At 52.9% G+C, this 27,215-nt stretch overlaps 1 protein-coding gene across 2 annotated transcripts in view; it reads left to right on the top strand.

Annotated features, from left to right (window-relative positions):
* Positions 1 to 27,215, top strand: part of CAMTA1 (calmodulin binding transcription activator 1) — a 693,838-nt gene that overhangs the window by 286,473 nt on the left and 380,150 nt on the right. For both annotated transcript variants that reach the window (XM_081306647.1, XM_081306646.1), the window contains one exon: positions 20,326 to 20,461. In XM_081306647.1, coding sequence (XP_081162773.1) covers positions 20,342 to 20,461 — 120 coding nt within the window. In that variant the 5' untranslated portion in view covers positions 20,326 to 20,341. The remainder of the gene's footprint in view (positions 1 to 20,325; positions 20,462 to 27,215) is intronic.

The raw sequence follows: 27,215 nt of genomic DNA, 5'->3' as shown, positions 1-27,215 counted from the left end.
TGGGGACAGAGAGCAGCTTGGGGACCTGCACCCCACGCCTGGCCTAGCTGTGGGTTTTAACCTCTCTCTCTCAACCCAGGCAGGGAGGAGCAGGCAATGATGGAGGGACCTCAGGGTCGGGCCACCTCCTCTCCTGCGGGGACCTCAGGCCCGGCTGTCTCCCTTCCGACTGTCAGTCAGCGCAGGGCCAGGGCGTCCTTGGGGGAACTCCTCGGGAGCCCAGCGGGCGGGCCGCGGGCGGGAAGCGCGGGGAGCCGCCTGGCCCCGCGCAGATTGATGGCATGGTTTTCTCAGAATCCATCATGTGGAAAATTGGAGGAGCTCAGGAAGGGCCGGATTCCGTGAGAGCGGCTGTGGGTGAGGGGAAACCCTGCCGCGGGAGCAGCTGCGGCCTGTTTCCTGCGGCTGTGTTCCTTAATATCTGGAGAAAGCACTGCCTTCCCGGCATCCATTACCTTGTCCATCCGCTCACTCGCGTGCTCGGTGGACGCCACCCTCTCCACCTTGTGCCCAAACCTGTGCTGGACCCGAGAATCAGAGGGGGACTCGCAGCTCGTGTCCCGGGGAGCCCCGCAGAGAGCAGAGGGGCTCCCTGTCCTTTGGAGGGAAGTCCTTCCAGAGCCAACTAAGCCACGTCATTTAACGGATAGTCTGCAGATGGCTCGGGCTGTGGGGACGCACTTCTTCATACCACCCCAGGCAGACTGTGACCTGCTCAAGCGCTGCTCCAAGTCTCTGGGATAGGGACGGGGCACAGTGGTGGGCATGGGTTTGGGGTTCAGATGGATCCCGTTTAGGATCCCAGCTCTGCTGCTCACTGGCCATGGGATCAGGCCATGGGGCCACCGAGCGGCGGCTTTCTCGGAGGTGGATTGGGGCTAACGATTCCTGCCGCAGTGGGAGGATTGAATACTGGGAAGGACGGGGAAAGGTTAGCCCCATGGCTGGGAGGGTGGTGATGCCAGGTGCCTGGGGTAACCCCTGTGTTCCCCCAGAGTGTGTGCAAATGGGCATGTGTGTGTATGTGCACACGCACACACTCACATACACACAGGTTGCTGTCACCTGGTCGGGGCAGCAGCAGCTCTCCTTCCAGAAGTCCTCCGAGCTGTCTGCTCCCCACACGAGGGGTAGTGGGACTCTGGCTGGGGTGACGGGTTATTGAGCGCTTTGCTGCCAGACACGTTGCGCAGGCTTCTTATAATGTCACTTAGATCTGGGAAATGGACCAAGCATGATTTCCAGCTAGATGAAACACTTCAGGGCCATCAGCTAAATAGATGATGCTTTTGAGAAAATCCCGGGCGTGTTGTGTCAGACAGGCTGTGGGACCTGCAAGGCTCTTCTTCTGTCCCCATTGGGGTGATGATTCATCACCTGGGCCAGCTCCATGGGCCCCTGTGGCCACCAGGACCTGTGCTTTACGTCTGAATGCACTTGTGGAAGGAAGCGATGACATGATCCTTCTGGAATACTTAATCCTTCCTGCATCTGCTCTCTTCCTCCTCCCTCCTGTTCCATTTCTCTCTTTCTCTTGCTTGACTCCATCAAACACAGAATAAGAGTTTTGGGGCAAGCACCCTTGCCTTCCTACCCGACTCCATTTCCTCCCATGAAATAGTGGCTGGGCCCAAGTGAGGAGTGCGCTTAGGTTCTGGTGGCTGAAGGGGGCCCTGCGCCCCAGGCCCTCGCCCTGGGTTCCGAGGGGCCAGGCTTCCAAACGGCAGCCTCCTCCTGAACTCCCTGCAGAGGACCTCGGGAAAGCCCTCCCCTTTCTTTTTGGTGGCTGCCTGTGCTGACCAGGAGATGCTCACTGTCTTCATGAGGGAGCTCGTGTCAGGCCAACCCTGTCTCCAGTCCTGGCCCCAGGGCCAGCTCTGCGTGGCCCAGAAGAGACGACCAGAACACAGCAGCTCACCCAGGTCGAGTTCTTAGCCTCCCGGCCCCTTGCTCCTAGATCTTCTTCCCTCGCCGACCAGCACCTTCATTCCTCTGCCCTTGCTGGCAGCTGGGGGCATCTTCTCATGGGCCACACTAGGTCTCCACCTGGCTTCTCTCACCTGTTCATTCACCTGCCTAGCCACCCACCCACCCTCCCCCACCCTCCACCTTGCCGCATGGACCCTTCCTACCTGTATGTGCCAGGCTGTGGCCAGCAAAGCAGGTTCCCTCTCTGTGGTCACTGAGCTCATCTCCGCGGCCTCGGGTGGAAACCATGAAGCAGTTGTGCACCTGTGTGTGAGTTAGGGCGGGCGCTGAACAGGGAGCGTGAGGGCTACTTGGGAAATGCGTACCAGGCCGCCAGCCACGGTCCCTGAGGTCAGGAAGACTTCATGAAGGAGCAGAGTCTTTCCTTCTTGATCAGATCCAGCACCTTGAGGCCAGCAGGTGTGCTTTTAGGGCCTTAGAAGACCAGCCTCATCAAGGGGTGATGCACTGAGTGCCCCCATCCTGAGGTTCTGGGGTTATAAGGGGGGGCGGATATACAAAACCAGCTGCAGTACAAACCGGTAGTTGATGAATGCTGGTTCAGTTGCTTGTTCATGGGCAAATGTGCCCCACTAGGCTTAGATTTGTAAGAAGTCTCCCCAGCGCGTTAACTCTGACTCCCATGAATCAGGAGCTTGGAAGTACTCATCTCAAGGTTCATGAATATGCAAGCCAGCTTCCTTTTAATCTCAAATTTTATTTTATTAGATGCATTTAAATTTATTTATTAGATCTCCGTTTTTTGCTTGAATCTATGGGAAATTTAATGAAGGCATCATCTCATCAGTGCCGTTATTAAAGAGTTGGGTGGAAGATTCCTGAATAACTTGGTCAGCCCAGAGGGACAGAGAGCTTCTGGGTGTAGGATGAACACAGAGTGGTCATAATCACTCCCTGAACTGTCGCCACATTTAACTGTCTGTACTCCATGGCTCCTTGACTTTCTCAGCACAAACTTCACACAGGCCAGAGCTCTTAGGCTGCCCCCTCACCTGAATGGAGGGAGGCTGGCCCTCCACTAGGTGGGGTGGGGGCGCTGGGTTTGCTTGCCTCATTTTGCCACAGAGGAGCTGTGGGCTCAGTTGGAAGTGAAATTGATGTTCAAGGTCAGGGTAAAAACTGGTGGCAGAGGCACTTGGTGAACCTGTCACTGGGTGGCCTGAACGTGTACTAGGCACTGTGCTGCAGGCTCCAGTCTCAGCTGACAGGGACACTGCCACTGTGAGTGGCTCAGCTTCCTCCCTAAGGGGGGAAGAAACCCAGGAGCTGGCCAAACCTGAGTAGGTTGTGAGAGCCAATGGGGAGCTGTTTTCTAAAACTAACTCTTACTTGCTAACATTAAGGCTTTGTAAAGGACGTCTGCTGTGCAGGGTTTTATTTTAAACACCATCATCATTTTGGACAGGAGCACAGAACTTGCAAGCTCCCCTGTCCCTGGAGGCTGGGGAGGGGTGGGGCCTCTCTCCTGGGGTGTCCAGGGCAAGCTCTGGGGTCCGTGAGGTGTGGGCAGAGGCACCCCTGGGCTCTGGGTGGGAGTGTTGGGTGCATGTGCCTCACCTGCCCAGCTGCCCAGGATCCTTCCTGACACTTCTCCGTGTCTCTTGGATGGACTGATGGCACCCCGCCCACCCAGGCCGCACTGTCTTTTGCTGCCACTCTCCACGGCCATCATGAGGAGACTTGGTTCACATGAGGAGCACCTTCAGAGCCTGCAGCCATTGAATGGCACAAAGCTCCCTCCATCCAATTTCTCCTTGGCTGAGATGAGGGTCAGAGGAGAGTCTGGACAGGCAGCTGGACGGGGCACCACTGACTGGTGCAGATTCTCACTGACCGTCAAATCTCTCTCACACTTTTCTTTTTTCATTTGTGGCTTTTAGAAATACATGACAGCAGGGTGTATTTTGACATAGTACACACACATGGGGTGCACCCATTACAATTTTGATCCCGTTCTTATGGTTGAGTGTGACGTGGAGTTACCCTGGTCGTGTATTCACGTAAGAACGTAGGGAAGTTACGTCCCACTCGTTCCACTGTCGTTCCTGTCCCCCCCCACCCCCTACACCCCCCACACCCCAACACCCCCCACCCCCACCTTCCCTTCCTTCCCTTTGTCTGACCCAATGAATTCTGTGCTTCCCCTCCCTGCCCTGGCTCATTATGGTTACCATCCACTTTACAGAAGAAGAAATACGAATGGTCAAAAATATATGAAAATTGTTCAACACTCTAGCAATTAGAGAAATGCAAAATAAAATTACACTGAGATTCCATCTCACTCCCGTCAGAGTGGCTGGAAGCCAGAATGTCCAGGAAGCTGGCGGGTGGGGAGAAAGGGGCTGAGGGCAAGAGCCACCCTTCAGGGCCTGCTCCCAGGGACGACTCCCGCAAGCAGGCCCCACACCTACAGTCTCCACCACATCCCTGGAGTCCAGCTACCGATGGGTAGACCCACCGACGAAGTCAGAGTTCTCATGATCCAGTCCCTGCCCCAACCTCCCCTGCCATTATTGCCTTGGGGACCCAGCCTTCAACACGTGAGCCTCTGGGGACACTCCAGATCCACCCCATAGCCATCTCCTCCTGGGGAGGGTCACAGACACATAACCACAAGTTTATAGCTGGTTGGCTCTGACTGCCCAGAGCAGCGTTCCCGGGCACCCACCCTCCTCAGATGAGGGCCACATGTCCCCACTGGAAGACCGTGAGTGACAGCAATGCCTGTCCCCCACCACTTGTTTGAGTGTAGTCCCTCCCTCCTCCCACCGCAGGGTCCCCGAACTGCGTTCCCTTGTCTCTGAGCTCAGGATCCTGACACCCCTGTGTGTGTGGGGGGGTCCCTTGGGATGGCTGAGTATGGGGAGCGGCCTGTGCAGCCCAGGGCCCTGTCCACTGCCCCTGGCCGTAAGCATTACCTCATTGCCTTCTCTGCTTTGGGTTTGGTCATCCCACAGACCACGAAGCTCCAGAAGGGCCTTTTCACTTGGCCTGGTGGGAGCTTCCTTCATGCCCACACCTGCCCCTGAAGAACTGCCTTTCAGAGGTGCATAGGCAGGGGATTGCCACAAAGGGGGTACGGCGCTCACTGCCTCCCGGCACAGCTGCCACTTTTCTTGGGCTCCCTCATCGCCCGCCTTTGGAGCTTCACAGCCATCTGTTTACTCTGGTGGGTGCCTCTTGCCTGTGAGCTGTTTCTAAGACTGAGTTCCAGTCACCTCAGTGTCCTGAGGATGGGGCAGAGTCGGCCTGGGCTGAGTTAATCAGTGAGCCCTCTCCTTTGATTTTCTGTGAATTTACATATTTCTCTTTGATTGAGACAGTGCATGCTTGCTCAGGAACATTCCCAGGACACAGACCTCTCCTCCCCACCCCCAATCCTCCGCCGCCCGTTCCTCACAGTCAGGGCCAACACTGGAGAACACCACCCCAGGCCGCTCTCCTGCCATGTAGGCACTGGGCATGGGAAGCACTCCACCTACGTGAGAGCCTAGCATACTTGCTATTTTGCAATTAAAAAAAATAACCACGGAGCACTTTATGTGTCAATAAATACAGATAGGCACATCTTTTCTAATCACTGCATACTATTTCGTTATATGAACACACTGTGATTTATTTACCAAAGCAATTAACAGAAGCACTTTTAGGTGGCTTCCAAGCTTTGCCCCTCGTAAGCAAGGCTGTGGTGAGCGTCATTCCATGTCCCCTGGGCACCCACATCGGTGGGGATAACCCCATCCTTTTGTAAATTGTTCTCATAACACGGATTTGCTGCTGTGGACCTGCCTCATTCCAGACGTTAAGAACTCATGTGTGGGCCAGTTCCTGGGAGCTGAGTTTCTTAAAATGGGAATCACAGTCCCTGGACAGCAAGGGCCACTCTGTGGTCAGACCAGTGACAGGAAACCTGTAGTCTTTTGCTCCAGCAAGACTGCATGCTGGAAGGTTTGGTCATCCCCACAGACCATGAAGAAAGAGTAGCTTCTTTCTGAGCCTGGTCCTGGCTCCGCTCCCTGCCCCAGCATCCTGACCAGTGTCCCACACAGGGTGGAATTTCAGGACCACTGCCGACTGCCAGGGAAGAAGGGCCAGGGTAGGCGCCCCAGGCTAGGAGCGCTTTGTCCCTTAAACCTGCCTAAGGTCATCACGGGGCTTTTTGCCCATCTTCTCAGCCACCTAACTCCCCTGGCAGTAAAACATCATCTTCTATTAAATGATGTGTCTGACATTTGCCAAATTTTATGTGACAATTTAGAAGGAACTGGTTGCATTAAACAGCCTTATTAATATTGCAGTAACATGATTAGGGGAACATCATGGCCGCTAGACCACAGGGCGCTGGTTTACGAGCTCTGGAGAGAAGAGCCACAGAGCTCTCTGTTGACCAAAGCCTTGGACACCACCCGTGCTGTACCTAAGGATGGTCACAGGCAAATCCCAGTAAGCGAGGACGCTGTCAAGGACTCTTCCAAGAGTCTGGATTATGCATTTCCTTCTTGGGTGCATACAGATTTGACAATGGGGGTGTAACACCACGGAGTACTTAACTACCCAGAAAGCCCCTTGGCAGGGTGCAAGCCATGCCAGGCCTTTCTTGGCATCAGAGTCTCTGTACCTTTTAACCAGCTTCCTGGGGATGCAGCGTGGTCTGAATGTGTGCCTGGAGTCAGACCTCCCTACCTGAGAAAGCTGGTGTCACTGTGATGGCTGTGTGGTCTTGAGGAACCTGTGTCACCTCTCTGGGTCTTGGTGACTTTGCCTGCAAGGAGCGATATGTCACCTACGCGTAGTCATCCGGAGACTCAGGCTGCTCCACACAGTTCCCGACCCTCGGTGCTCAGCTCTTGTGTGAGGAGGCCCATGGATCACCTCTTCCCAAGCTCCAGTTAGGATCTTTGGGATCATGTTTGGAGACTGAAGCCACTTTAATAGGCCTCAGAAGACCAAGATAAAGTGATGTGGCTACCCAGGGGTTCCTGCCTTCTGGGGAGGCAGACGTGGAACTGACTGTAGTCAAGGAGGGCAAGGCCGGGCCTGGGAGGGGCCTGAGGTCTTGTCATGAGGTGGTGTGGAGTTCCATGCTGGTGGGGGGACACAGAGGCCACAGAGTGCAGGGCGGGTGGTGAGGCTGGCCCCGGGGGGCAGGGAGGCAGGAGGAGCGGCAGGGAAGGAGGGTGCTGCCCGCCACAGCCCGCCCCATCCCCAGCACCAGTGGCGCCTCCGTGTGCCTCAGTCCTCACGTTCCTGACCCCATGGGGGCCCTTGTTAGATTCGGTAGACACGTAGAACAGGCCTGCGTTCTGGGGAGGGCAGCAGTGGACCTGAGCTAGACCATGAGGCAGGCTTAAAAGTGGGAGGTCGGGGACGGGGGTCACAGGTGCCAGGCAGTGCCCACAGGGGGCTCCAGCAGGGGAGAGAAGGCAAGAGCCAGTCCCGAGGGAGTGACCCCGACAGGCTCAGAGAGGGGTCAGCTGAAGCCTCCTAGGAATTAGGTGCCACTCCAGTTCAATTCAGCGACAGAGAGTTTCCCCTTTTCTCTTATTTTAAAATGAAACAATTATGCTCATTGTGGAAAAGTTAAAATGCAGATGGGTTAAAGGGAAAAAATAGAGCACCCTGGCACTCTGGGTCACAGATGACCATAATTTGGGGCTTGGAATTAATTGTTATGTTCATCCAAATCACTTCTTTGGGGAGCTTTAAGAGGCTGGTTGGGCCCCGAAGCTCCAGAAAATGGAGGCCCTTTGAGGCCCCGGTGGAGATTCCCAGGGATCATTTGACCCCAGGACGGGGCTCATGGTTTAGGCTCCTGAGCAGCCAGGCCAAGGGGGTGAGGCATGTGAGCCTGTGGAGGATTCTGGAGCTGGTGCTGGGTGCCCCCACCTGGGAAAGTGCCATGGCCTAGATCCTCGCCGGGTCCCAGGGTCCCGGGTTGTGACTCGCACCCTGTGGACGTGAAGCTGCAGATTTCAGGTTCTGGCTGTCCGAGCCCTCCTAGGGAGCAAGAGAAGCCTCCGAGAAGTGCTGCAGGAGCTCCCAGCTCTGGGCTGGGTTCTCTGCCCTCCGTTTCCTGGGTCTCTGGGCTCCCCACACCCCTCCCTGGCAGGGATTTCCTCCTGGAAAAGCTCCTTCTCTGCTCTCTCCTGAGTCTTCTGTCTTCCCGTCCCCGTCTGCACCACGGCCACTGCCCTGATTCTGGTGTTCCTCCTGGCAGTGTCCCCTGTGGTCCAGGTGGAGGAGGAATGCAGCCCTGCAGTGGCCGGGGCACCACTCAGGGCTCTTCTGCTTGGGAGCCGGAGCCTGAGAGCCCTGGGAGAGGACGCTAGCCCAGGTGAAGGGCAGTCAGGGTGGCGATCGAGAGGGCTTCTAGATCTCCTCAGTCCCTGGAATCCAGGCCGGTGGGGCGATGGCACAGAGCTGGTGCCCGTGGTGTCTCTAAGGGATGAGGGTGTAGGTCACTGAGGGTGTCCTGTTGGGGGGCAGATGGTTATCTTCTAGAAGATTTTGCTTCCTGAGCCCAGGATGATTGCTCCCTGCCCACAGCTGGGGCAGCCACTGGACATCCCATAGGAGCCTGGATGTGGCCTGAGAAATAGAAGCCATTGCTGTTCAGGGCACCTACATGTGACAGGAGGGGGCAGATGCAGTCACACGGCAAGGGGGTGCAGCTGAGCCTGCACATCGAATGAGAGTCACGGGGGTCCTCCCTGAGTGGGATCTGACCAGGTAACCCTCACTTTTGAGGGTGGGTGTGAAGTTTGGAAACAGCTGAGGCCGTCTAGGCCAGGTCTGGGAGGAATGGTGGGCAGGAGAGGGCGGCGTACCTGAGACTGTGTGGTGATGAACTGGGGTGCGGAGTGCAGCCCCCCTGTGTCCTACAGACCTGGGCCTAGTCCTGCTCCACCAGTGCTCTGTGACCTGGGGTCACGACTCAACCTCCGAGATGGGGTCTCTTCTTCCGAAGAGGGGGGTCTGCTAGAACCTGCCTGAGGGGGTTGAACAGAGGAAAGCAGCAACACCTTTGAGCTCAGACAAACAAGCATGGTCTCTGTCCTCAAGGTGATCTCAGGAGCCTGCCAAGTGTCCAGTGGGGGATGCAGAGGTGCCAGGGAACAGGGGCAGGGCCGTCATCATGGCGGGGGCACATCAGTCCCAGGCTAGTTGTTCCCCTGACGGGGCAGGCCCAGCAGAGAGGACGGGGTGTTGATGGACTCCGGATCCTCCATGCAGGGCCCTTCAGCTTTCTGTCCATGACCTGTGGGGCTGGACTGGCTGCAGTGCTGGAGGGCACAGTGTGGTCACCTGGAATTCTATCTATGGTAGCTCAGCCAGGCACCCTGTGCAGCTGCGGGCCATGCTACATGGAGCAGCCCTGTGGGGCTGGCCCTGGGCTTCCAGCTCCTGATGGCTGGTTTCTGCTGCCAGGATGGACTGCTATCACTTCCTGTCCCGATGCTCTGGAACCAGAGTGTGACTTTGCCAGGGTGCATTTTTGAATTGCACTAAAGATTAAAAAAAAAAGTTACTCGACAAAACAATTCTGTTTTAATGTGCAGAATTCCTGTCTTGAGTTGTCTCTTTGTAGTGCTTATCTGCTTTTGTTAGTTCGTGTGTGTATTGGCCCATTTCCTCCCTGGACTATAAACTCCCTGAGGACCAAACAGGCTTGTCCATGTGCCACTGTGTCCCCAGGACCTGCAACAGCGCCTGGCATTTAGGGACCCACAGGACACGTGTCGGTGGAGGGAGGGACAAACGTCCACCCAACCTCTAGGCCCCACCTGGACGAGGTCCTGCCCGGTGTTTACATAGCTCCCTGTACAGTGCCGGCTCTGCCTGCCCATCTTTCTCTTAATAGTTATGGATTATGGAAAAGAAGAACAAAGCCCATTAAGAGGTTCCCCTACATTTGATTTGAGGAAGTTTTCATCAGAACGGCTCCATTTATTGGCCTTTAGCGGATAGCCTATTCCCTTCTCACAAAATGAATATTGCCTCGTCTCCTTGAGAAAAATTGATTTCAACCAGGAAGGAGAATAGCAAACTCCCTCCTCCTCCTTTTCTTCTTCTTCTTTTTATTTTTTTTCCCTCCCACTGAGACAGAATTTATCTCTTAGGTAGGTGGGGGAAACAGGAATAATTGGCCCAGAAGCTAATTCCCCGAGATTCATTGTCTCCAAAGCTCCCACCAGAGTGTGGGAAGCCTGCCTTGAATTGCATGCTAATGATAAATGACAACTCCAACAGACCCTCACATTGAGATGTTTAGTCCTTCCTGCAAGGAGATGACACATTAATTTTCGCTCAGATTTACATTGGATTATTAATAAAGTATCAGTGTTGGAATATGACAGGTGAGGGCCATGGGAGCGCCAGGCACCATTGTGGAGGCATGGACTCCGGCCAGATGGGACAGTGGTGGGGAGGAACATGACACATGACGCTGGGTGGCATTTCGGCTGGGGCCCCAGAGCCTGGGCTGCACGGAGCAGCAGCAATGGCCGGTCCCCTTCACAGTGGTGCTGCATCCAAAGGGGGGCACTGCTGTTTCCTGTCCCCTGTCTTAGAGCCCCTCTGTTCTTTGCCTCACCACTGACTGAAGCTTTAAACTAAAGTGATGCTTTCTCTGTGTTTGTAAGAAAAGCCACCAAGTTCCTGGATTACTCCCTCCTTAGACAGGCATCTGGAGCGCTGCTGCTGTGCAGGAGGTGGAGAGGTGGAGGCTGGGCCAGACCTGCCACGTCTGGGTGCCCACCCCACTCTGCTTCCCACCCCGCAGAGGGACGCCCGGAATCCTCTGAGGCTCCTCGCCTGCTCTCCTGCTTGCCTGACTTTTATTCTCATCCCCCTTAGCCTGCATATCCCTGGGGGAGGAGATGAGCCCCGGACAAGGACTCCGCGACCCGCTGCCCTGTCCCAAGCCTCTCCTCGCTGCACTCTGTCAAGTTGCCCTGTGCTCTGGCCATGCTTCTGTTGAGAGTCCCTGCTCTCCTGCACTGCCACTCCTGTGGTTGAAGTCTCTGATTAATCTATGTCTTTCCTCACATTGGAAATGAGATCCACCTTATTCAAGCACCCATGTCCATCCGCCAGCCCCTGGCTGCCCTTCCCGAGGCCCCACTGCCAGCAGTTGATGGACACACTGCTCTGTCCTCCCCGACTCTGGTCCTCTCTCCCTTCCCTGGTTCTGGGGACTGACAGGGTGAGCTCTGAGAGTCCTTCCTGCCTCCAGACATCAGGCAGCACCCAGAGCCCCTGCTATACCTATCCCATAATAGCTTCTCAATGAATATCACCTGAATCAATCACTGGACATTGTCACAGGACTTCAAGATGAGCCCGTGAGCTCTGGGAGTGCAGCCATGAGGGAGTCCCTCCAGCCTCACTCTGGCTGGTTCCTGGATGTGACCACCTACGTACAGGTCGCCTTTGTTTTCAGTGACCTTCAGCCACAATTTCTATGAACAGAACTGTGGTCAGCTGCCTGCAAAATGGTCGTGGGAAGCACATGTTGAGCCCTGTCTCAGGCCCCGGCTCATCTTGCCCCTGGAGGCCGGTGCGGCCCCACCTGCAGGCTTCCGTCATGCCTGGCTTGGGGGCCGGCCTCGTCACAGGCCTCAGGGGGCTACACGAGATCCACGACACGGGCACCACTTCCTGGTGGTGCTACTGGCTGTCTCTCCTTTTATTCAGATAAATGGAAACAGGCACCAGGGAGTCCTCAAATGAAGCTCCTGGAGCAGTGGCTTCTTGGGACTGCCCCTCAGGAACAGTGAGAGCAGGCTCACTTGCAGGCGCCTGGTGGCTCACGGGGGCTCCTAGGCCTATGAATCTACCCGGTCGTTTGTTCTCTGATAAGAAAGCCTCTTTTACGATTTTCAATTTGCCCTTATTTTAATGAAAAGAAGCTGGGGTTGGACCGCCCAAGAAGGGGCTAATCAAATAAAGCCAATTGGTGTTACCTCTCCTCATCCTTATTATTTCTATGGCTCCAGCCGGAATTTATTATGAACAGCAATTGGTTTTCCTATCTGAGATTGCAGCCCGGGCCGGCCCGACCGCCCTTCCTTCCCTACCATTCCACGAGGACGCGGAGTGGCCAGTGGGGAGGGGACAGATTGCTTGTGACAGGCTCTTGCTCCTTGTCCCCCAAATCGTGAGGACCCTATAAACAAGTCAGAGCAGGCACTGGGCTGCAGGTTAATAAACCAGCCCCTCCCCAGGAGATGGGGTCCCTCCCGCCTGGCATCCTATCAACCTTGCTGTGCGCCAGCCATCAATTACTGCTCTCGCTGGGCTTGTGCGAGGGGAGATAAGCGGCGGAGACATTCCTCTCCAGGGCTCCTTCCCTCCCTTGCAACAAAAGGCAGAGCCATCGGAACAATTTACATTAGGCTCTGACTGTCCTTCCTTTATGTGGAGCAGCCGCTGGCTTTCTGTGGGCCTGCGGATGCCTTGAGTCTATTGAGGGAAGAGGGGGTGGCTGGGAGGGCCTCAGGAAGAGGGCAGGGGGCAGGTTCCTGCTTCTGCCCTTACTGGCTGTGTGACCTTGGGAAAGTTTCCACCCTTCTCTGTGCTCTAAATATTGTCCCTGTGAAATGAGGATAATGATACCCACCTAACAAAGCCACTGTGGGATTAAAATGAGAAATGGGCTAAAGGGCTTTGCCCTGCACCGAGCATTTGGAAAAAGCTTAGTAAAATGGCAGCTCTTCTTGTTGTCACCGTAGTTGCCATGGTTATTATTGACATTTTGGTCCAGGCCACCTACCTCTAATGGTGCATTTAAATCAGGCTGTTCCGTGTGGGAAAGATCAGAAGGGAAGGTGCAGGTGCATAAAGCACGTTGGCTACAATTAAGGGTGGCATTTCCCATTTTCTAACTGCCCACCAGATCGGAGATTTAGCACTGGCCTCGGGAATAGCTTCCCCTGCTCCAGGACATTGCGTCCGTGCCTGGTCACAGGGCCACTTTGACATTTGGGGTCAAGGCCTGCAGGCAGTGGAACACAGACACTGCATTGTCCTCTGGCCAGGCCCTTCCAAGTGCCCGTGGCAGGAGGGTGGGAGAGCGGCCCAGGAAGAGAGGGAGGCGCCACTCCGCGTTTGGGTGCCAGCTGGAAAGGAGAGTTCTCTGCAGTGTTTGCCACTTGGCAGCCACCTGGGTGTTGTTTGGAGCAAGAATGTCATTTGTTCTTAAAGGGACGCATCGAGGGGCAGGCGTCAGAGCTCGGTGGAGCTGGTCCACCTGCACTGCTTGCTGCACCAACCCTGCTGCCTCCGGGCCAGGGAAGTGGGGCAGGCCAACAGCAGCGCGGAGCCTCTGGGCTGACAAGGGCTGGAAGAGCAGCCAGCAGCCACGGTCTGCACAGAGACTGGTGGCCATCAAGGTTCTGGACGTGATCAATTAGTGTCAAGGAACAGAGGGTTCTGGAGGAGGAGCCATGAGCCAGACCTGTTTGGGGCACAGCACATTAATGTCTAAAGGTCAACACAGAAAGTGTCCAGACTTCATTTTGCAGAAGTAGCCCAGTCTTGGATTCAACCCCAGTTACCCCACAATTCCTATTTGCTATCTGCAGATAAACCTCTCAAAGCACACTACCCGATCTTCCACTATCAATCATCTTCTGTCTACCTAATTTGAAAAAGATACCGTGCCCTAAAAATGCTGGATGAGTAGGTGGACCTCCAGTGCTTACGCTCAGCCTCTGCCACGCTGGGGGTCCCAGCTGTGCCCACGGGCACCATTTCCTGGCGCTCTGTCCTTCCCCTACTGCTCCTGCAGGGGGACCCACACAGAGGGCCAGGTCTGTTATCTTTATCAGTCGTGAAGTGGCTGCGCTGTGTGCTGGCAGCTGCTGGCCACCTTCTATACATTATGCAACAGGAAGACCGAGGAATCTGTTCAAGGTCACACAGCTCATAAGGGGCTGAGCCAAGATTTAAGATGTCACCTGGATCACACTCCAAATCCCACGGCGATCTTCTTTTTAAAAACATCCTCTTATGGAAAACTTCAAGCATTCACAAATGTAGACAGACTAGGGTAATGAACTCCCTTGTGCTCAGTGCCTTAGACGTGGTCAGCGCCTGGCCAGGGTCATGTCATTCACGCAACCCCCACTCCCTGGCTAATTTTGAAGCACAACTCAGACATTATGTTATTTCATCTGTAAATATTTCAATATATAACTCTAAAAATAATTAATAATAATTCAAAATAGTGTGGAATATCTGATCCTTATTCAAAATTCCAATTATTTCACAAATGCCAGAACACTGGCTGAAGAAGCCAGCTCACCTGTCTTGTAGTTTTCTAGTCCGGGTTTTGCCAATGGCTTCCCCATAACGGCCTTGCCATGTTCCATTGCCCACTGAAGGATCTTAACAAGTGGAGGCTAGGTCAGGAGGTCCAATTTCAAGGTCAGTTTTTTCTCTTCACAAAATGCCCTCCCACTGGGAAACACTGGGTGCCGGGCTGTCTTCTCCTGTGGTGCCGGCCGTAGCGGACCACACCTGTGCATCAGTTCGTTTGAGATGACAAGATGGTGATCCTCTAATTCTCTGATTTCCTCCCTTTGTTGGCCACAGTGCTCTTGTAGAGTAAAACCTCTCTCCTCCTGTTTGGTCAACTGAGAAGGGTTGGTACTGAGAAGGTGGAATGAATGACTCTCTCCCGCTTTTTTTAAGTTTTCAAAATAATGTGTTGGGTCACTAGCATCCCCAAACAATGAGCAGTCTGCTTTTCCTTGTTCTGGGGTCGCTGTGAATTCATGGATTTAAACATATTCAATGTCTTTTAGTCAACGGTAGCTCTTATTCCTCTCAGTGGTCAAGTTGTCCCCCTTTGGTCAGGGGGAGCCTCTTCAGGTGGGTTCCTGAGTCCTCTTGACGTCAGTGGAAGTCTTCAGTGGAGCCATACTTACAGGTGGAGGCGGAATGCTTCCCCTTAAGGGGGGAAGGGGGGTCTTGGTTCTTACCACTTCGGTTCAGCGTGGTCTGGAGCTTTCAGCCAGTGCAACGAAACAAGAAAAAGAAATAAAAGCATCCACACGGAAAGGAGAAAGGGAAACTAGGTGTATTTGTGGGTGGCTTGGTTACATATGTAGACAATCCTAAAGTATCAACAGGAACCTTTACTAGAACCAATAAACAAGCTTAGCAAGGTCACAGGGTACAAGATCAATATGAAAAGTCAATTGTATTTCTATACAATAGAAATGAACAATTCCAAATAAGATGAGAAAATAATTCCATTCACAAATAGTACAAAAAGAATAAAATATTTAGGATAAATTTACAAATTGTAATACCTGTACATTAAAAACTATCAGGTCTTACTGAGAGAAATTAAAGATTTATGTAGATGGAGAGACATTACATGTTAATGGAATTAAAAACCACTTAATTGGAAGCTACTGGAAGGCCCAATAGTGTTAAGGTGGCAATTCTCTCCAAATTGATTTCTAGAGTCAACGCAACTCTTATCAAAATCCCAGCAGGCTTCCCACCCCCCAAGAAATCATCAAGCGCATCTTAAAATGCATATGGAAACACAGAGGACTTAGAATAGCCAAACGATTTTGAAAAAGAATAAAATGGGAGGGTTTATAATCTCTAATTCTAACGCTTGCTTTAAAGCTATGGCAATCAAGATGTGATATTGGACAATAGGACAGTATACAAAGTCCAGAAATAATGCCTTATGATTATTGCCAATTTATTTGCAGCAAAAATACCTAAACAACTCAATGGAGGGTGGGTGGGGAAAAGAATAGGATTTTATTTTCCTTTGTTTTTAACAAATGGTACTGAGACAATTGGATATCCACACAGCAAACATCAGCTTAGACCTTGACATCATGCCACACACAAAGATGAATGCAAAGGGATCAGAGACCTAAAGGTAAGAGCTAGAAATATAAAACTCCTAGAAGAAAATGTAGGAAGATTTTTGTGACCTTGGGTTAGATAAAACATTCTTAGGGGGATTCTTAGGACACTAAAGACACTTACAAAGAAGAAAACATGTTAGCATGAACTTTACTAGAATGAAAACCTCTTGCTTTTTCAAAGAAACCACTAAGAAAGAGAAAAGAGATCATGGCCTCGGGGAAGGCATTTCAAGTCACATATCTGATAAAGCACTTGCACTCAGACAACTCAAAAGTGAGAAGATAAGTAACTCAATTAAAGATGCGCAGAAGATTCAAATAGACATTTCACCAAAGAAATTATATGAAAGGCTAATAAGGACATGAAAAGATGCTCAACACCATTAGTCATTAGGGGAAATGCAAACCATCCCACTCCCACTAGGTGGCTGCCATCCAGAAGGCAGGCAGAGCCAGTGTAGGAGAGGCTGAGGAGCAATCAGAGCCTCACACATTTCCCAGGAGCGAAATGGTGCAGCCCCTCTGGAAACAGCCTAGCAGTTTTATTTTTATGTAATCTGATGTATCTGTCTTTCACATAGGGTTGCTGAATTTTGAATTACGGTCAGGAAAGTTTTCTCTTTTCAGGTGATGGCAGAATTCACCTACAGTTATTTTCTCCTAGAGTATGCATGACTTTATTTGTTCCATGGAAACCTCTGGTCCAATTGGACTTGCTGCTGCTGTGTGGCGAAGGGATAGTCCAATGCACTTTCCCGTGTTCCTATCCAGTGACCCTCATGCCACTCAGTGGAAAGCTGATCCCCTTCCCCCACTGCCTTGAGCTACCTTGTTTATTATGCATATTCAATTTGTATGTGTAATTGGGGATATTTTTGGATTTTTCTTTTCCATTCTGTTGACCTATCTATTTATGGGTCAAGCCAAGAGTTTTTTTAAATATAGAGGTTTTACAATATATTTTAAGAGCTGGTAGGGTTGTCTTCATTGGGTTTATCTGGCTATTCTTGGTGTTTCTTCCTTCCAAATACACTTTATAATAAAATGTTCTAGATACAGAAAAAAAAAATCCTGATGGGATTCTCATTGTTATTACATCATATCACATTTATAAGTTATCTTTAGGAAGATTTAGATTTTATAACCTTAACACTTTCCAACTGAGACTTGTTATCAAAACCTGCTTTTTTGTCTTTTAAAATATTTTTATAGCTTTTCTCTCTAGGTTTTGGGAGTTTCCTGTTAAATTTATGCCTGGGTGCTTGATTTTCTTTCTCTCTATAGTAAATAGGCGTAGCCATCGTCCCCCTGCATATCTAACCTGTCACCAGCAGCGCCTGTCTTTGTTTTGGGCCTGTGTCTTCACCATTAGGGTTTATGGTAGGCTCTGCTGACCCTGTGGTCTTCCAGCCCATTGTCCTGAGAGCTGCTGGCTTCGTGAGCCAGCTGTCTGTAGGATAAAAGGTCACCTGGCGAGCAGCCCCGTTAGGACAGGGTTCCTGCTGTTGCATTTCCCCTCGATGTCCCTCTGCTCTGCGCCATGCTGTAGCCTTGGCACAGCTTCTCCCAGAAGGACACCTGGAGATGAGGCTTTGTGGGCAAGAGGTTTATCGAAGGTGACCCAAGAAAACACCAGTAGGTCGTTTACAACTTGGGGACTGAGGGAGTGAAGAGGAAAGGAGGGTACACACCACCGCCAGCCAGTGTCCCCAGAGGCCATTAGAGCCTCCAGAGCAGCCATGGCGAGGGGGAGCGGACCTGTGCCAAGCTGCTTACAGGCTGGGAATATATGCCTGCTCCTGGGGTTGGCGTGCAGTGAAGAAACACCCAGAGATACAGGTGCAGGCAGACACAGACCCGCCTGGGGCGCTGCAGTCAGTGGCCGTACCCAGAAAGGGTGGTATTATCAGGTGGCAGAACTCCAGTCCGCCTCCACACAGCCCTGCCCTGCTCCCTGCCTGCAGCTCCACTCCTGTCCCCTGCGCTCCTCAGGCTCAGGCTGCCTCAGGTTGTCCTGAGGTGTGACCTCAGGATGGCCCCTGTGGCCTAGCCTGCCTCATTCCTCCCAGAGCTGCCCTCCCCTCTTCCTTCCTCCCTCGGCCCCTTCTGGCCTGCTCTGGCTCCCTGTGAGGCCTTCTGCAGCCTCACAGGGCATTTGGGCCCTCCACAGCCCGTCTGTTTCTGTCTCAGGACCCGGCGCTAAGGAGGGGCCCTTCCGCCACGCAGAGCAGGGGCAATTCTAACAGCACCGGAAGGGCGGCTACCCTGTCGGGGTGCTCGTCATTGCAGGTTAAAATGACAAGTCCGTTGAGCAGGGCTGTTTAGCCAGACACATTCCCTGTGGGATTGTCCCTCTCACAGGGTCAGATGACAGGCCATTCTCCGAGGCCAAAGAGGGGGTGTCCAGAAGAAGATGGGTCTCCAGGCAGGGTGCAGTTGTGACTTCACCTGTGTACCTGGTAGTGTTCTGGGGAGTCCCCCTCTGTGGGCCATTACAATTTGGGGACAGTTGGCCTGAGTAGCTACCAAGGTTCCAGCTGCGGGACAGCCCCTGTGGCCCAGCCCGCCTCGTTCACACCTCAGGACAACCTGAGGCAGCCTGAGCCTGAGGAGCGCAGGGGACAGGAGTGGAGCTGCAGGCCTGGAGCACATCTCGTCTGGTCTTGGTCCCCAGAGGCTGGGTGGGGTTTCCTACAGCAGTAGGTCTTCCTGATGGGGGACCTACAGGACTCTGCCATGGGTGCTGTCACTCCTCCTTTGAGGGGACAAGGCACATGCTTCGTCTGTTGAAGCCAACACTTTCCTTAGCTTTTTCCTGAGGTGCTACTAGTTTCGTGGCCTTAAGCATAGTAGTTGGACTTTGGGGGCCTTTTGAGGGTCTTTTCAGGGGACAGGGGCTTGCAGTGTGCCTAGAGCAGGCTGAAGAGGAGCCCCCTTCCATCAAGATGGAAGTGAATGGTACTGTTTTCCATGCAGACTCATAAGTGCAGACAGATTCCGTCAGGTCACGGCATTGTGACAGGCCTGTGTGACAGGCCCGTGGCACTGCCTCCTGATTTTTAGTCGGTTTGGGCTTAGGGCGGGAAGCACAGGGACACAAGCCAGTTGCACCCTGTGGGGGAGGATGGAGTGCAGGGAGTCGCTGCTCAGGTCTGTGACCTCCTCGGAATTGCTGTTTAGTCATCCCACTGCCAGGCTGGGTGGCGGGAAGCCACTGATAGCCAGTGAAATGGTCGTTGTTCAGAGGAGGGAGGGAAGCAAGAGGCTGCAGGTGCTTGCCCTGCTCAGGGGCATGGCTGGCGTGTTCACCCTCACCTCTGGCTGTGTCAGAGACACATAAGCCAGTGCCATCGACTAAGCCACTTCATTTGCCTTATTTGTGACAAGAGCTCTCTTCCTGCTGAGAGCGAGATGGAATGCTGGCCAGTGTGCAGAACCGTGCGGCATTCCAGGGCTGGCGTTCAGGCTCAGGGTGCCACAGAGCTGGCCCTGCAGCGGGGGTGTGCTGGCCCCAAGGCTGGATCTGTGCGCACCTGCTTCCACCTGTTCTGGAAGTGGCTTTCCACAGCACTGGCCCTCAGCTGCCAAGGGCCTTAGAGTTTGCCACCCCAATACGTGGCCGCTGCAGCTGCAGAGATGCACATAATAATCCTCTGCCCTCTGCAGCCAGCTCAGGCTTTCTTTTTTAGAAAATTCAAGGTTCCTTTGGTTTGTTCTTTTTAAAGGTCACAGAATGGCCACCGTACTCTTAGCGTTTAGCAAGGGGACAACTATTTTCCCAAGATACTGTGGCCATGGGCTGTGTAGGTGAGTTCACCTGGCATTACTGACAGCTGAAGCCCCAGTGGGAACGAATCAGGGCCTTGGCTTGCTCAGGAAGGAAGCCTGGGCCGCTAGCCCGTATCTCGCAGTAATCTACATGCAGGCAATGAGTCAAGAGCTTGGCCTCAGCAACTTGCTCTGCCATTGGTCCCTTCTTAACATAGTCATCTAGCGCCTGCGTTAAACTTATTTATTTCCTAATGCTGGGTGATGGATTAAAAGATGTGTAGAAATCCTTCTATAGGAGATAAGATATTGCAGGCTGCACGACACCCCGGCTCTCCCTGCTCTCTCCCTTCGGTTGCCTCCTTTTCAGTGCACAGCCCAGGCCCCCACATCGTACATCCTGATTAGTTTGTGGATATTACTAAGGGGATTTTTTAAGCCTATCATTGACACATTTAATTCATTAGGTACCAAATCCACAAGCAAATTTTGGCTGGCCATAAAACACAGTTAATCCAGGGAGCTACAATAAAAGGTGAAAAATTATGTTCCAGCAAATGTGGAATATTGCTTTTCTGTAGAGACTTTTACTGGTCTACAATATCTTTCTTCATAAATTTGCCTTCTACTTGGTTCTCTTGGTAACTTAACCATTTGTTGTTTGCAGACCACAGAATGGCTCAATGATACTCTACAACAGGAAGAAAGTCAAGTACAGGAAAGATGGGTATTGCTGGAAAAAGAGGAAGGATGGGAAAACGACCCGAGAGGACCACATGAAACTCAAGGTCCAGGGAGTGGAGGTAAAGAGCAGAAAGGCTCTACTGTCCCCAAATGTCATTTCCGGGCTACGTTGGAGAATGGAATTGCTGAGAGTGATTTGATGCCAGCCACCTCTGTTGAAAGAATCTTGGTTTGCCAAGACCCTGGGGTTTGCTTTTGTTTCTCTGCTTCCATTCAAGTTTTCAGTGAGTCGTGGTGTGACTGGAGCCCTCCTCTCTCTAGGGGGTCACTGGTGTGTAGATGGGGGTCTGCAAGGTACCTGCAGAATGGCATATGGTATTACCACAGAGGAGCCTCTGGGTGCGCTGGGAGTTTGCAGGTGTCAGGGAAGAGGGGAAGCAGCCCACGGAACCTCCCTCTTGAGGCACCCCTTCCCCCAGAGCAGGGCTTTGCACCCCTCTACCGACACACCTTCTGTCTCCCTCTGGGTGTTTCATCTGGTAGAGGTTAAAGATCATTAGATGGGATCACAAGTGCGTGTGATTCTTGCTGGGCTGTGGTGGAGATGGCATCGCAGAAATGTCTGGGCCTCTTGGGCAACTTGGGTTCGGCCCCTGGATGCAGCCTGAGTTTCTTGCTGTTGTTCTGGTTCTCAGCCGTGGGCGGCCCTGGAGGAATCCCCTCACTCCTGATGTTGGGCACTTGAGGGCCCAAGCCAGGTGTGCCAGCAGTGGAGGGAGAGGGTGTGGGCCTGCCAGTCAGCCAGCACCCGCTTCTCTGCATTTCTTGCCTGTCCTGCCAAGAGACTTCCCCAGGGCTGTGCAAGTGCTGCCCGTGGCCAGGAGCTGAGAAGCTGATTTGTGATCTACCCGGTATTTCAAACTATCTTCAAATGCAGAAGATAGGCGTCCTGTCTGTTGGAGTGTTGAGTCTCTAGCATGCCACCCTGGTGAGGTAGCAAGGACTCTTGGTCCCATGGGTCACCCATCCACACTGGTGGTTTTTGTGATGCACTTTGTCATTATGCTTTTTTTCTGTGTTAATCATGTGCTTTGATGACTGCTAAAAATAGCATCAAATGGCTTTTATTACCCTCTCCCCAGAGAGATGACTTTTGTTTTATGTGTATACGGTTTTTTTTACACCCAGTAACAATGCTTTATGAGGATGAACAAAGAGAAGTCCCAATCCGAGCAATCCCAGCTCTCTAACTCTCCTGTGCTTGGTGTCTGCACAGCATGATTTAATTGACTGCATGGAACATTAAAATGCAGATTACCCAAACATGCTCTCCAGACCCTCCTCTAGGACTGTGACTGGTGACCGTACACAGATATTAGCCATTGTTGCAGGGGGAAGAGGGAGGGGGATTTGGTCTTCAGGGAGGACCTGGATCTCCCACCATGGAAGAGCAGGTAGAAAGTGAGGGAAAGTGGGGGTAGGGCCCAGGAGGGAGGGTCTGCTCACGTGGGGACCCACAGACCTGCAGAATCCACACAAAACCAGGCGAACAGCCCTGTGCCCTGAGGCCTCTGCATATTTCATCTTTAGTAATACGTAAATCAGGAGCTTCTAGGTGTAAGTAACAGCAGGTGGACCTCCTCCTTGGCAACCCAGGGAAAAAGCCACAGTGTTCATTTTCCACCCTAGTGTTATAAATTAGAATTGTCACTGGATGGAATCACAGTGATTTATGGCTATTTTTAGGCCATATTTACGTTTGGAGTTATTTGTGGTCTCACACTCGCGGACTGCAGCGTGCCCCGCACAATGTGGAGGAAGGGAACCAGCAGTGGCCATGCAGGCCGTGGGTTCGGGAGAGGCCTTGGAAGTGACACAGGAGCTTTGTCTCCAGGCCACCTATGGCCACATGTTGTGAGGCTGCCTTTCCTCCAAGCTCAGGGAATTGTCTCACTGGGCCACAAACAAATACCCACCATGCACCTACTTTGGCAAGACTGTGTATTGTCTGTGGAAAAATCAGAAGCCCTGATCTCTGTCCTCATGGTCAGTTCAAGGACACAGCCATGTCTGTACACAAAGGCCACTCATAGTGCTGATAAGTGCAGAGATTCTAGGATCAGTGTCCTGGGAGTCTGGGGTGGGCTGCAGTGACCAGAGATGCTTCTGGAGAGGCGGGAGGGCAGTGAGCTCCTGGAGTGGATGGAGGGCCTGCATCTGTGTCGCTCACATGACACTGTGTCACTCACCTTTCCCTAGAGAGTGTGGGCTGAGCTGCGGCCCTTTCATCCTGTTTAATGGCTCTGTGGCATCGAAAAGGGTGAATCCTTGAGCTGTCCCCTCTAGTGGGCTTTTAAATGCCTCCCAGATCTTCAATATCCACGCAACGCTCCATAGACACTCATGCGCATGTCTCTGGTGCACACACGTAGCTGGGTTCAGGGTTTGCTGGGTTGTGAGGTACGGGGGTTTTCTGTTTTGCTGGAGAGAGCCAAATTGCTCCTAAGTGGCTGTACTAATTACATGCCCACCGGCACAGGGAAAGACTATTTCCCCCTCACCCTCTTTCACACTAATGGATGAAAGATGGTACCCTGTCCAATGTGAATCTGAGTTTTTCTCAGTTATTAGTGGGGGATGGGCACCCTCTTTTGCTAGTGGGAGGTTCTGCAGTGAATGCTGTAGGTGGGTGTGGCTCTTCAAACATCCCTGGAGAAGGACTTCCAGGTGATCAGCCTTGACCGGCAGTGCTCCTGAGTAGCTCTCCTCTGTCCAGAGTCGCAGAGCCCAGCGGGCAGCATTTTCCATCTGAGAAATTACAACGGGGAGAGACAGGGGCTTTGCGCCTCACAGGAGGAGGGTCCCTCCCAGTTGGGACCCCATTTCCTCCCTCAGTGGATTCAATCAGGCAGTAACTAGTACTAACCAGTACTCCATCATCAGGCAGAGATGCCTCCCCCTGCCTTCGGCTGGAGGGGGCAGAAGGTCTGGCCTAGGGTCTGGAGCTGGGGTGCCTACCACCCACAGAGTTCCCTCAGTTCAGGGGCGTGATGAAGATATTTAGATCTGCCATTTGCCACATCACCGCCTAAGCCTTCCCCCAGGCCAGGAGGACCTCCAGCCCTGCCTGGGCTCCGCGTCAGCTTCCTTTGTTCTCAGAGGCCGGCTCCACATTGATTTTCTCCGTCAGGCACAGGATGGGGGCAGCGCGTTTGAAGCTGACGAGCTGTTCGGGCCATGATTACTGCGCCAAGGAGAAGCTAGCTCGATAAGGTTCCAGGATGACAAAGGTTGGCAGGGAGGACAGAAAGTGGCTGCGACGACAGCTTCATGAGATGAAATCTTAGCAGGTCTGAAGTGGGCCTCGCTCCCTGCAGATCCCTGCCTGTCCACCTGGAGCCACCCAGGGGAGGGACAGTGGAGGTAGGCAGGCCCCCTGAGAGCAAAGAGCCTCTCTGAAGCACTTGGGGACCAGCACGGCAGGTGTCTGTGCCGGGTGAGGTCAGCTGGGGGGAGGCTGATCACGGGAAGTCCCTTCCAGGCTCCCTGTACTTTTTTCTGGCCCAGATGCTGGCCCCACTGCCCTGTCTGGTGTTTACCCCTCCCTCCTCAGAGTGCAAGGGTATCTCAGAAGCCAGACAGCTCTTGGCTCCCCACTCCTACTGGGTCCCCATAACAGACAGGAGCCACCACCCTTGGGGACAGTCATGGGCATGGGCTTACACAGGGACAGTCACAGGCCGTGTACAAGGCATACCATCTCATCCATCCTTGTAAAAAGTCCATGCAAAGTACATATTATTATACCATTTTATAGATGAAGAGATTGAGACTCAGAGAGGGCTTCTCTCCACCACATTATGCCACAAGTCAGTGGCAGAGCTGGGACTGGCCCTGGGTCCGCCTGGCTCTGAAGCTCATGCTCTGCCCTTAGACCAGAGGCTTCCGGCACCTGGGTGATATGGGTTGATTTTCAGGCCCAGTCGGCCCACATTTATTTGGCACAAACCCTCCATTCATCAGCCGGTTCCTGGAGTCCTTCTACCCACCAGATTGTGATAGGGACGGAGAGTACAGGGTCCCCGATCTCATGGGGAGACAGAAAGCCCAGTGTGCCCTTGAATTCAGGGTTCGGAGGCTGTGCTGGGAGGCACCTGTGAAGTCCATAGGGGGGCACCCGAGGCAGGCTTGGCCTGAAGACATGACAGACACAGAGGAGGGACACGGCAGGAGCCATCCAGGTGACAGGGCAGAGATGGGAGATATCAGTGGGCAATGACAGTCTATGAGGAATAGCTCATGTGACTTTAAGCCACAGGTGGCCAGAATAGTGAGTGTCAGTGTTCCTCCCAGCCCTCTGCCGGTTAGATATCTGCCTCCTGGGTTGGGGTCTTCTCTGCTCTGCTCTCCAGGTGTGCCTAGCTGCGGGCAGCCTTCCTTTGGGGCCTGTGGGTGGTCCTGGGATTGATGCTGTTGGAGCCTGACCAAGACCTACCTTCTTCCACCCGGCCAGTTCTGCCATGGAAGGAACGCCCTGGCCAGGACCATCTTTGGGTGGAAACGCCAGCCCATCATTCTGACTAACTCTCAGACGTGAAGAGAAAGTTGAGTCTTGCTGACCTGTCTGTGCAGCCTAAAATGAAGGAGGGTTTGCTTCTTTCTCTCCTCCGACTGCCTCCTCGCTGGACGTCCGGCATTAGTGCAGCAGCAGGGTAGCAAGGTTAGGTTTGGGGACTCGGGCTCATTAGGATGGTGTTCTTTATTTGGGCACTTAGGCCACATATTAACAACAAAAAAAGCACCTCTTTTTAAAAGTAGGAATGATATTGTAGTTACTGCATTAGGAATTAACAGGGCATGAAATAACTGTCCGCCTCGTGGCGATGCCAGATCATTTCAGCTCTGCTTGCAGCCATAAGATAAATAGGCATCTTGCTTGCAGCTGATGGGAAATGTTTTAAATAGCCAGCCACAAACATGTATAGTGCCCAAATCAAGTTTGGTAAACAGCAGTGAACAGATAAGGAGGAGGTAGATGATGAAACGACTGAGTGCAGAGGCTCACGGGGCCAGGGCCTGCATGCCGATGTGCTTTTCACGTGGAGATACCATTTTTACTTTTTGCAAAGGACTAGGTATCTGTCCGTGGCTGGTTTGTCTCCCTTGTGTCCCTGGGGCTCACCGTGAGCCTCAGTGTTTCTCCCCATGTCGAGGTCCAGGTGCCTTAACCTCGTGACTTCCGGCTCTTCCAGGGTCCTGTTCCGATTTCCTCCAGCCAAGGCAGCTGTTTCCTCCCCTAGATGAGGGTAGTTCTGCTTCTGCACCTTGTGATGAAAGAGCTCGCTCTGACGGGACCTCAGTGCGTCCGTGCAGTAGACAGGTTGAATATTTGGTTGGTATCTTCCAGGTTGAGAAAGTCTGGATCCAGTGTGGAGGTACTGGGTAAGCTGCGCAGAGTGGGCTGAATAGAGGAAAATAAGACAGTGTCACCCTGAAAACCTATGGGAACTTGGCAATTGTTAAAATGACAGCTCACTAAAGAAGGTGTTAGAGTGTCCCAGAGCCTTGCTCTTCCCCCTCCCTGAGGGCAGGCTCTGCTCTGGGACCCAGAGCCTTGCTCTGAGCAGTGAGGTCTGCGTAACCTCCAAGAGCCCCATGGTCACCACCTGGCCTGCACCTCACCTACGCCGCACCTTACTTCTACTGGCTGCTCACCTGGGCCTGGGCCCGGGCCCAGGTCTTCTCCTGCCTGACTTGAGTGTGGTGGTTAGGTGTCCTTGTCTTCTGATGTCTCCAGTGGAGGAGCCCATCTGTCCAGTGGACCCTCGGAGCATCCCCCATGTCTCCGCTGGCTTTTGGTCATCTTAATTTTTGTGTAGCTTTCTGCTAATATGCTAACAAGTTAAAAATTTCCTGTTACCTGGATGTGCTTTGGTGGGATTCAATCAGGAGTTCAAACCTATAATCTTTCCTCTAACTTTTAATTACTGAGCATCCCTGGTGACATGTCCCCACCCATTCATATAATTAAAATTTTAGCTAATAAATGGAATTAAGCTAGCCGTGTTTCTAGGTGACAAAGTGTCCCTTTCTGGTCACATTCCATGCTGTTCACCAGGCCTGGTGGGAAGGTGCTCTTGTAGTTTGCCTGTGTCACCGGGGTCCACAACACACATTCTTCTCACAGCCCTGGGGGTGGGAGGGGCTGACAGTCTGAGAATGTGCTTCAGAGGAACACAGCGCAGCGGGGGAGGGGGGGGGATGACACAGCCTCTGCGGCTTCTTCATAAGGACACTAATCCCAGGTGACCTCATGAGCCCATCACCTAAAGGTCCCACCTCCCCAGCCATCCCACTGGGCTTAGCCTCCAACACAGGCACTTGGAGGCAGCATGGCCGGCCAGTGGCACCCTCTCAAGGCCCCTCTTGGCTCGCAACAGCCAGGTGACAGCAGCATCGAGGATGGCACTGAGTACGGACTTCACCGACACCTGTCTTGCATGTCCTTTTATGTCCATTGTCCCACTCAGCACTGACAGTACCCGGATCAGGTGGGCTAGCCTCATCTTAAAAGTTCTATATTTTCAAACATTTAGAGATATTTTAATTAGAAAATTAAGGCAGTGAGTTATCCCTCAGGTTCTAAATGTGCCCATGAATTAAGTCATTCACATCCCCACTCAGAAGGCAAAACAGCCTTGAATCCCATCGCTCCTAAGGTCTCTTCCAGTAAAGAGTGAGCCCACGCCATGCGGGAGGGCAACCCTGAAGTGCCAGCATGGATGACAACCGGTAAGACATCTGCTCGTGCCGCGCCCGTCCGCATTCTATCCAGGGACTGCGATGAGACCCAGCAGCCCCTGGCTGTGCACT

The sequence above is a fragment of the Spermophilus citellus genome (genome assembly GCF_964194105.1).
Source record: "Spermophilus citellus genome assembly, chromosome: 9".
NCBI classification, from domain to species: domain Eukaryota; kingdom Metazoa; phylum Chordata; class Mammalia; order Rodentia; family Sciuridae; genus Spermophilus; species Spermophilus citellus.
Note: the sequence above shows the minus strand (reverse complement) of the source record. Positions and strands in the feature narration are given on the sequence as shown.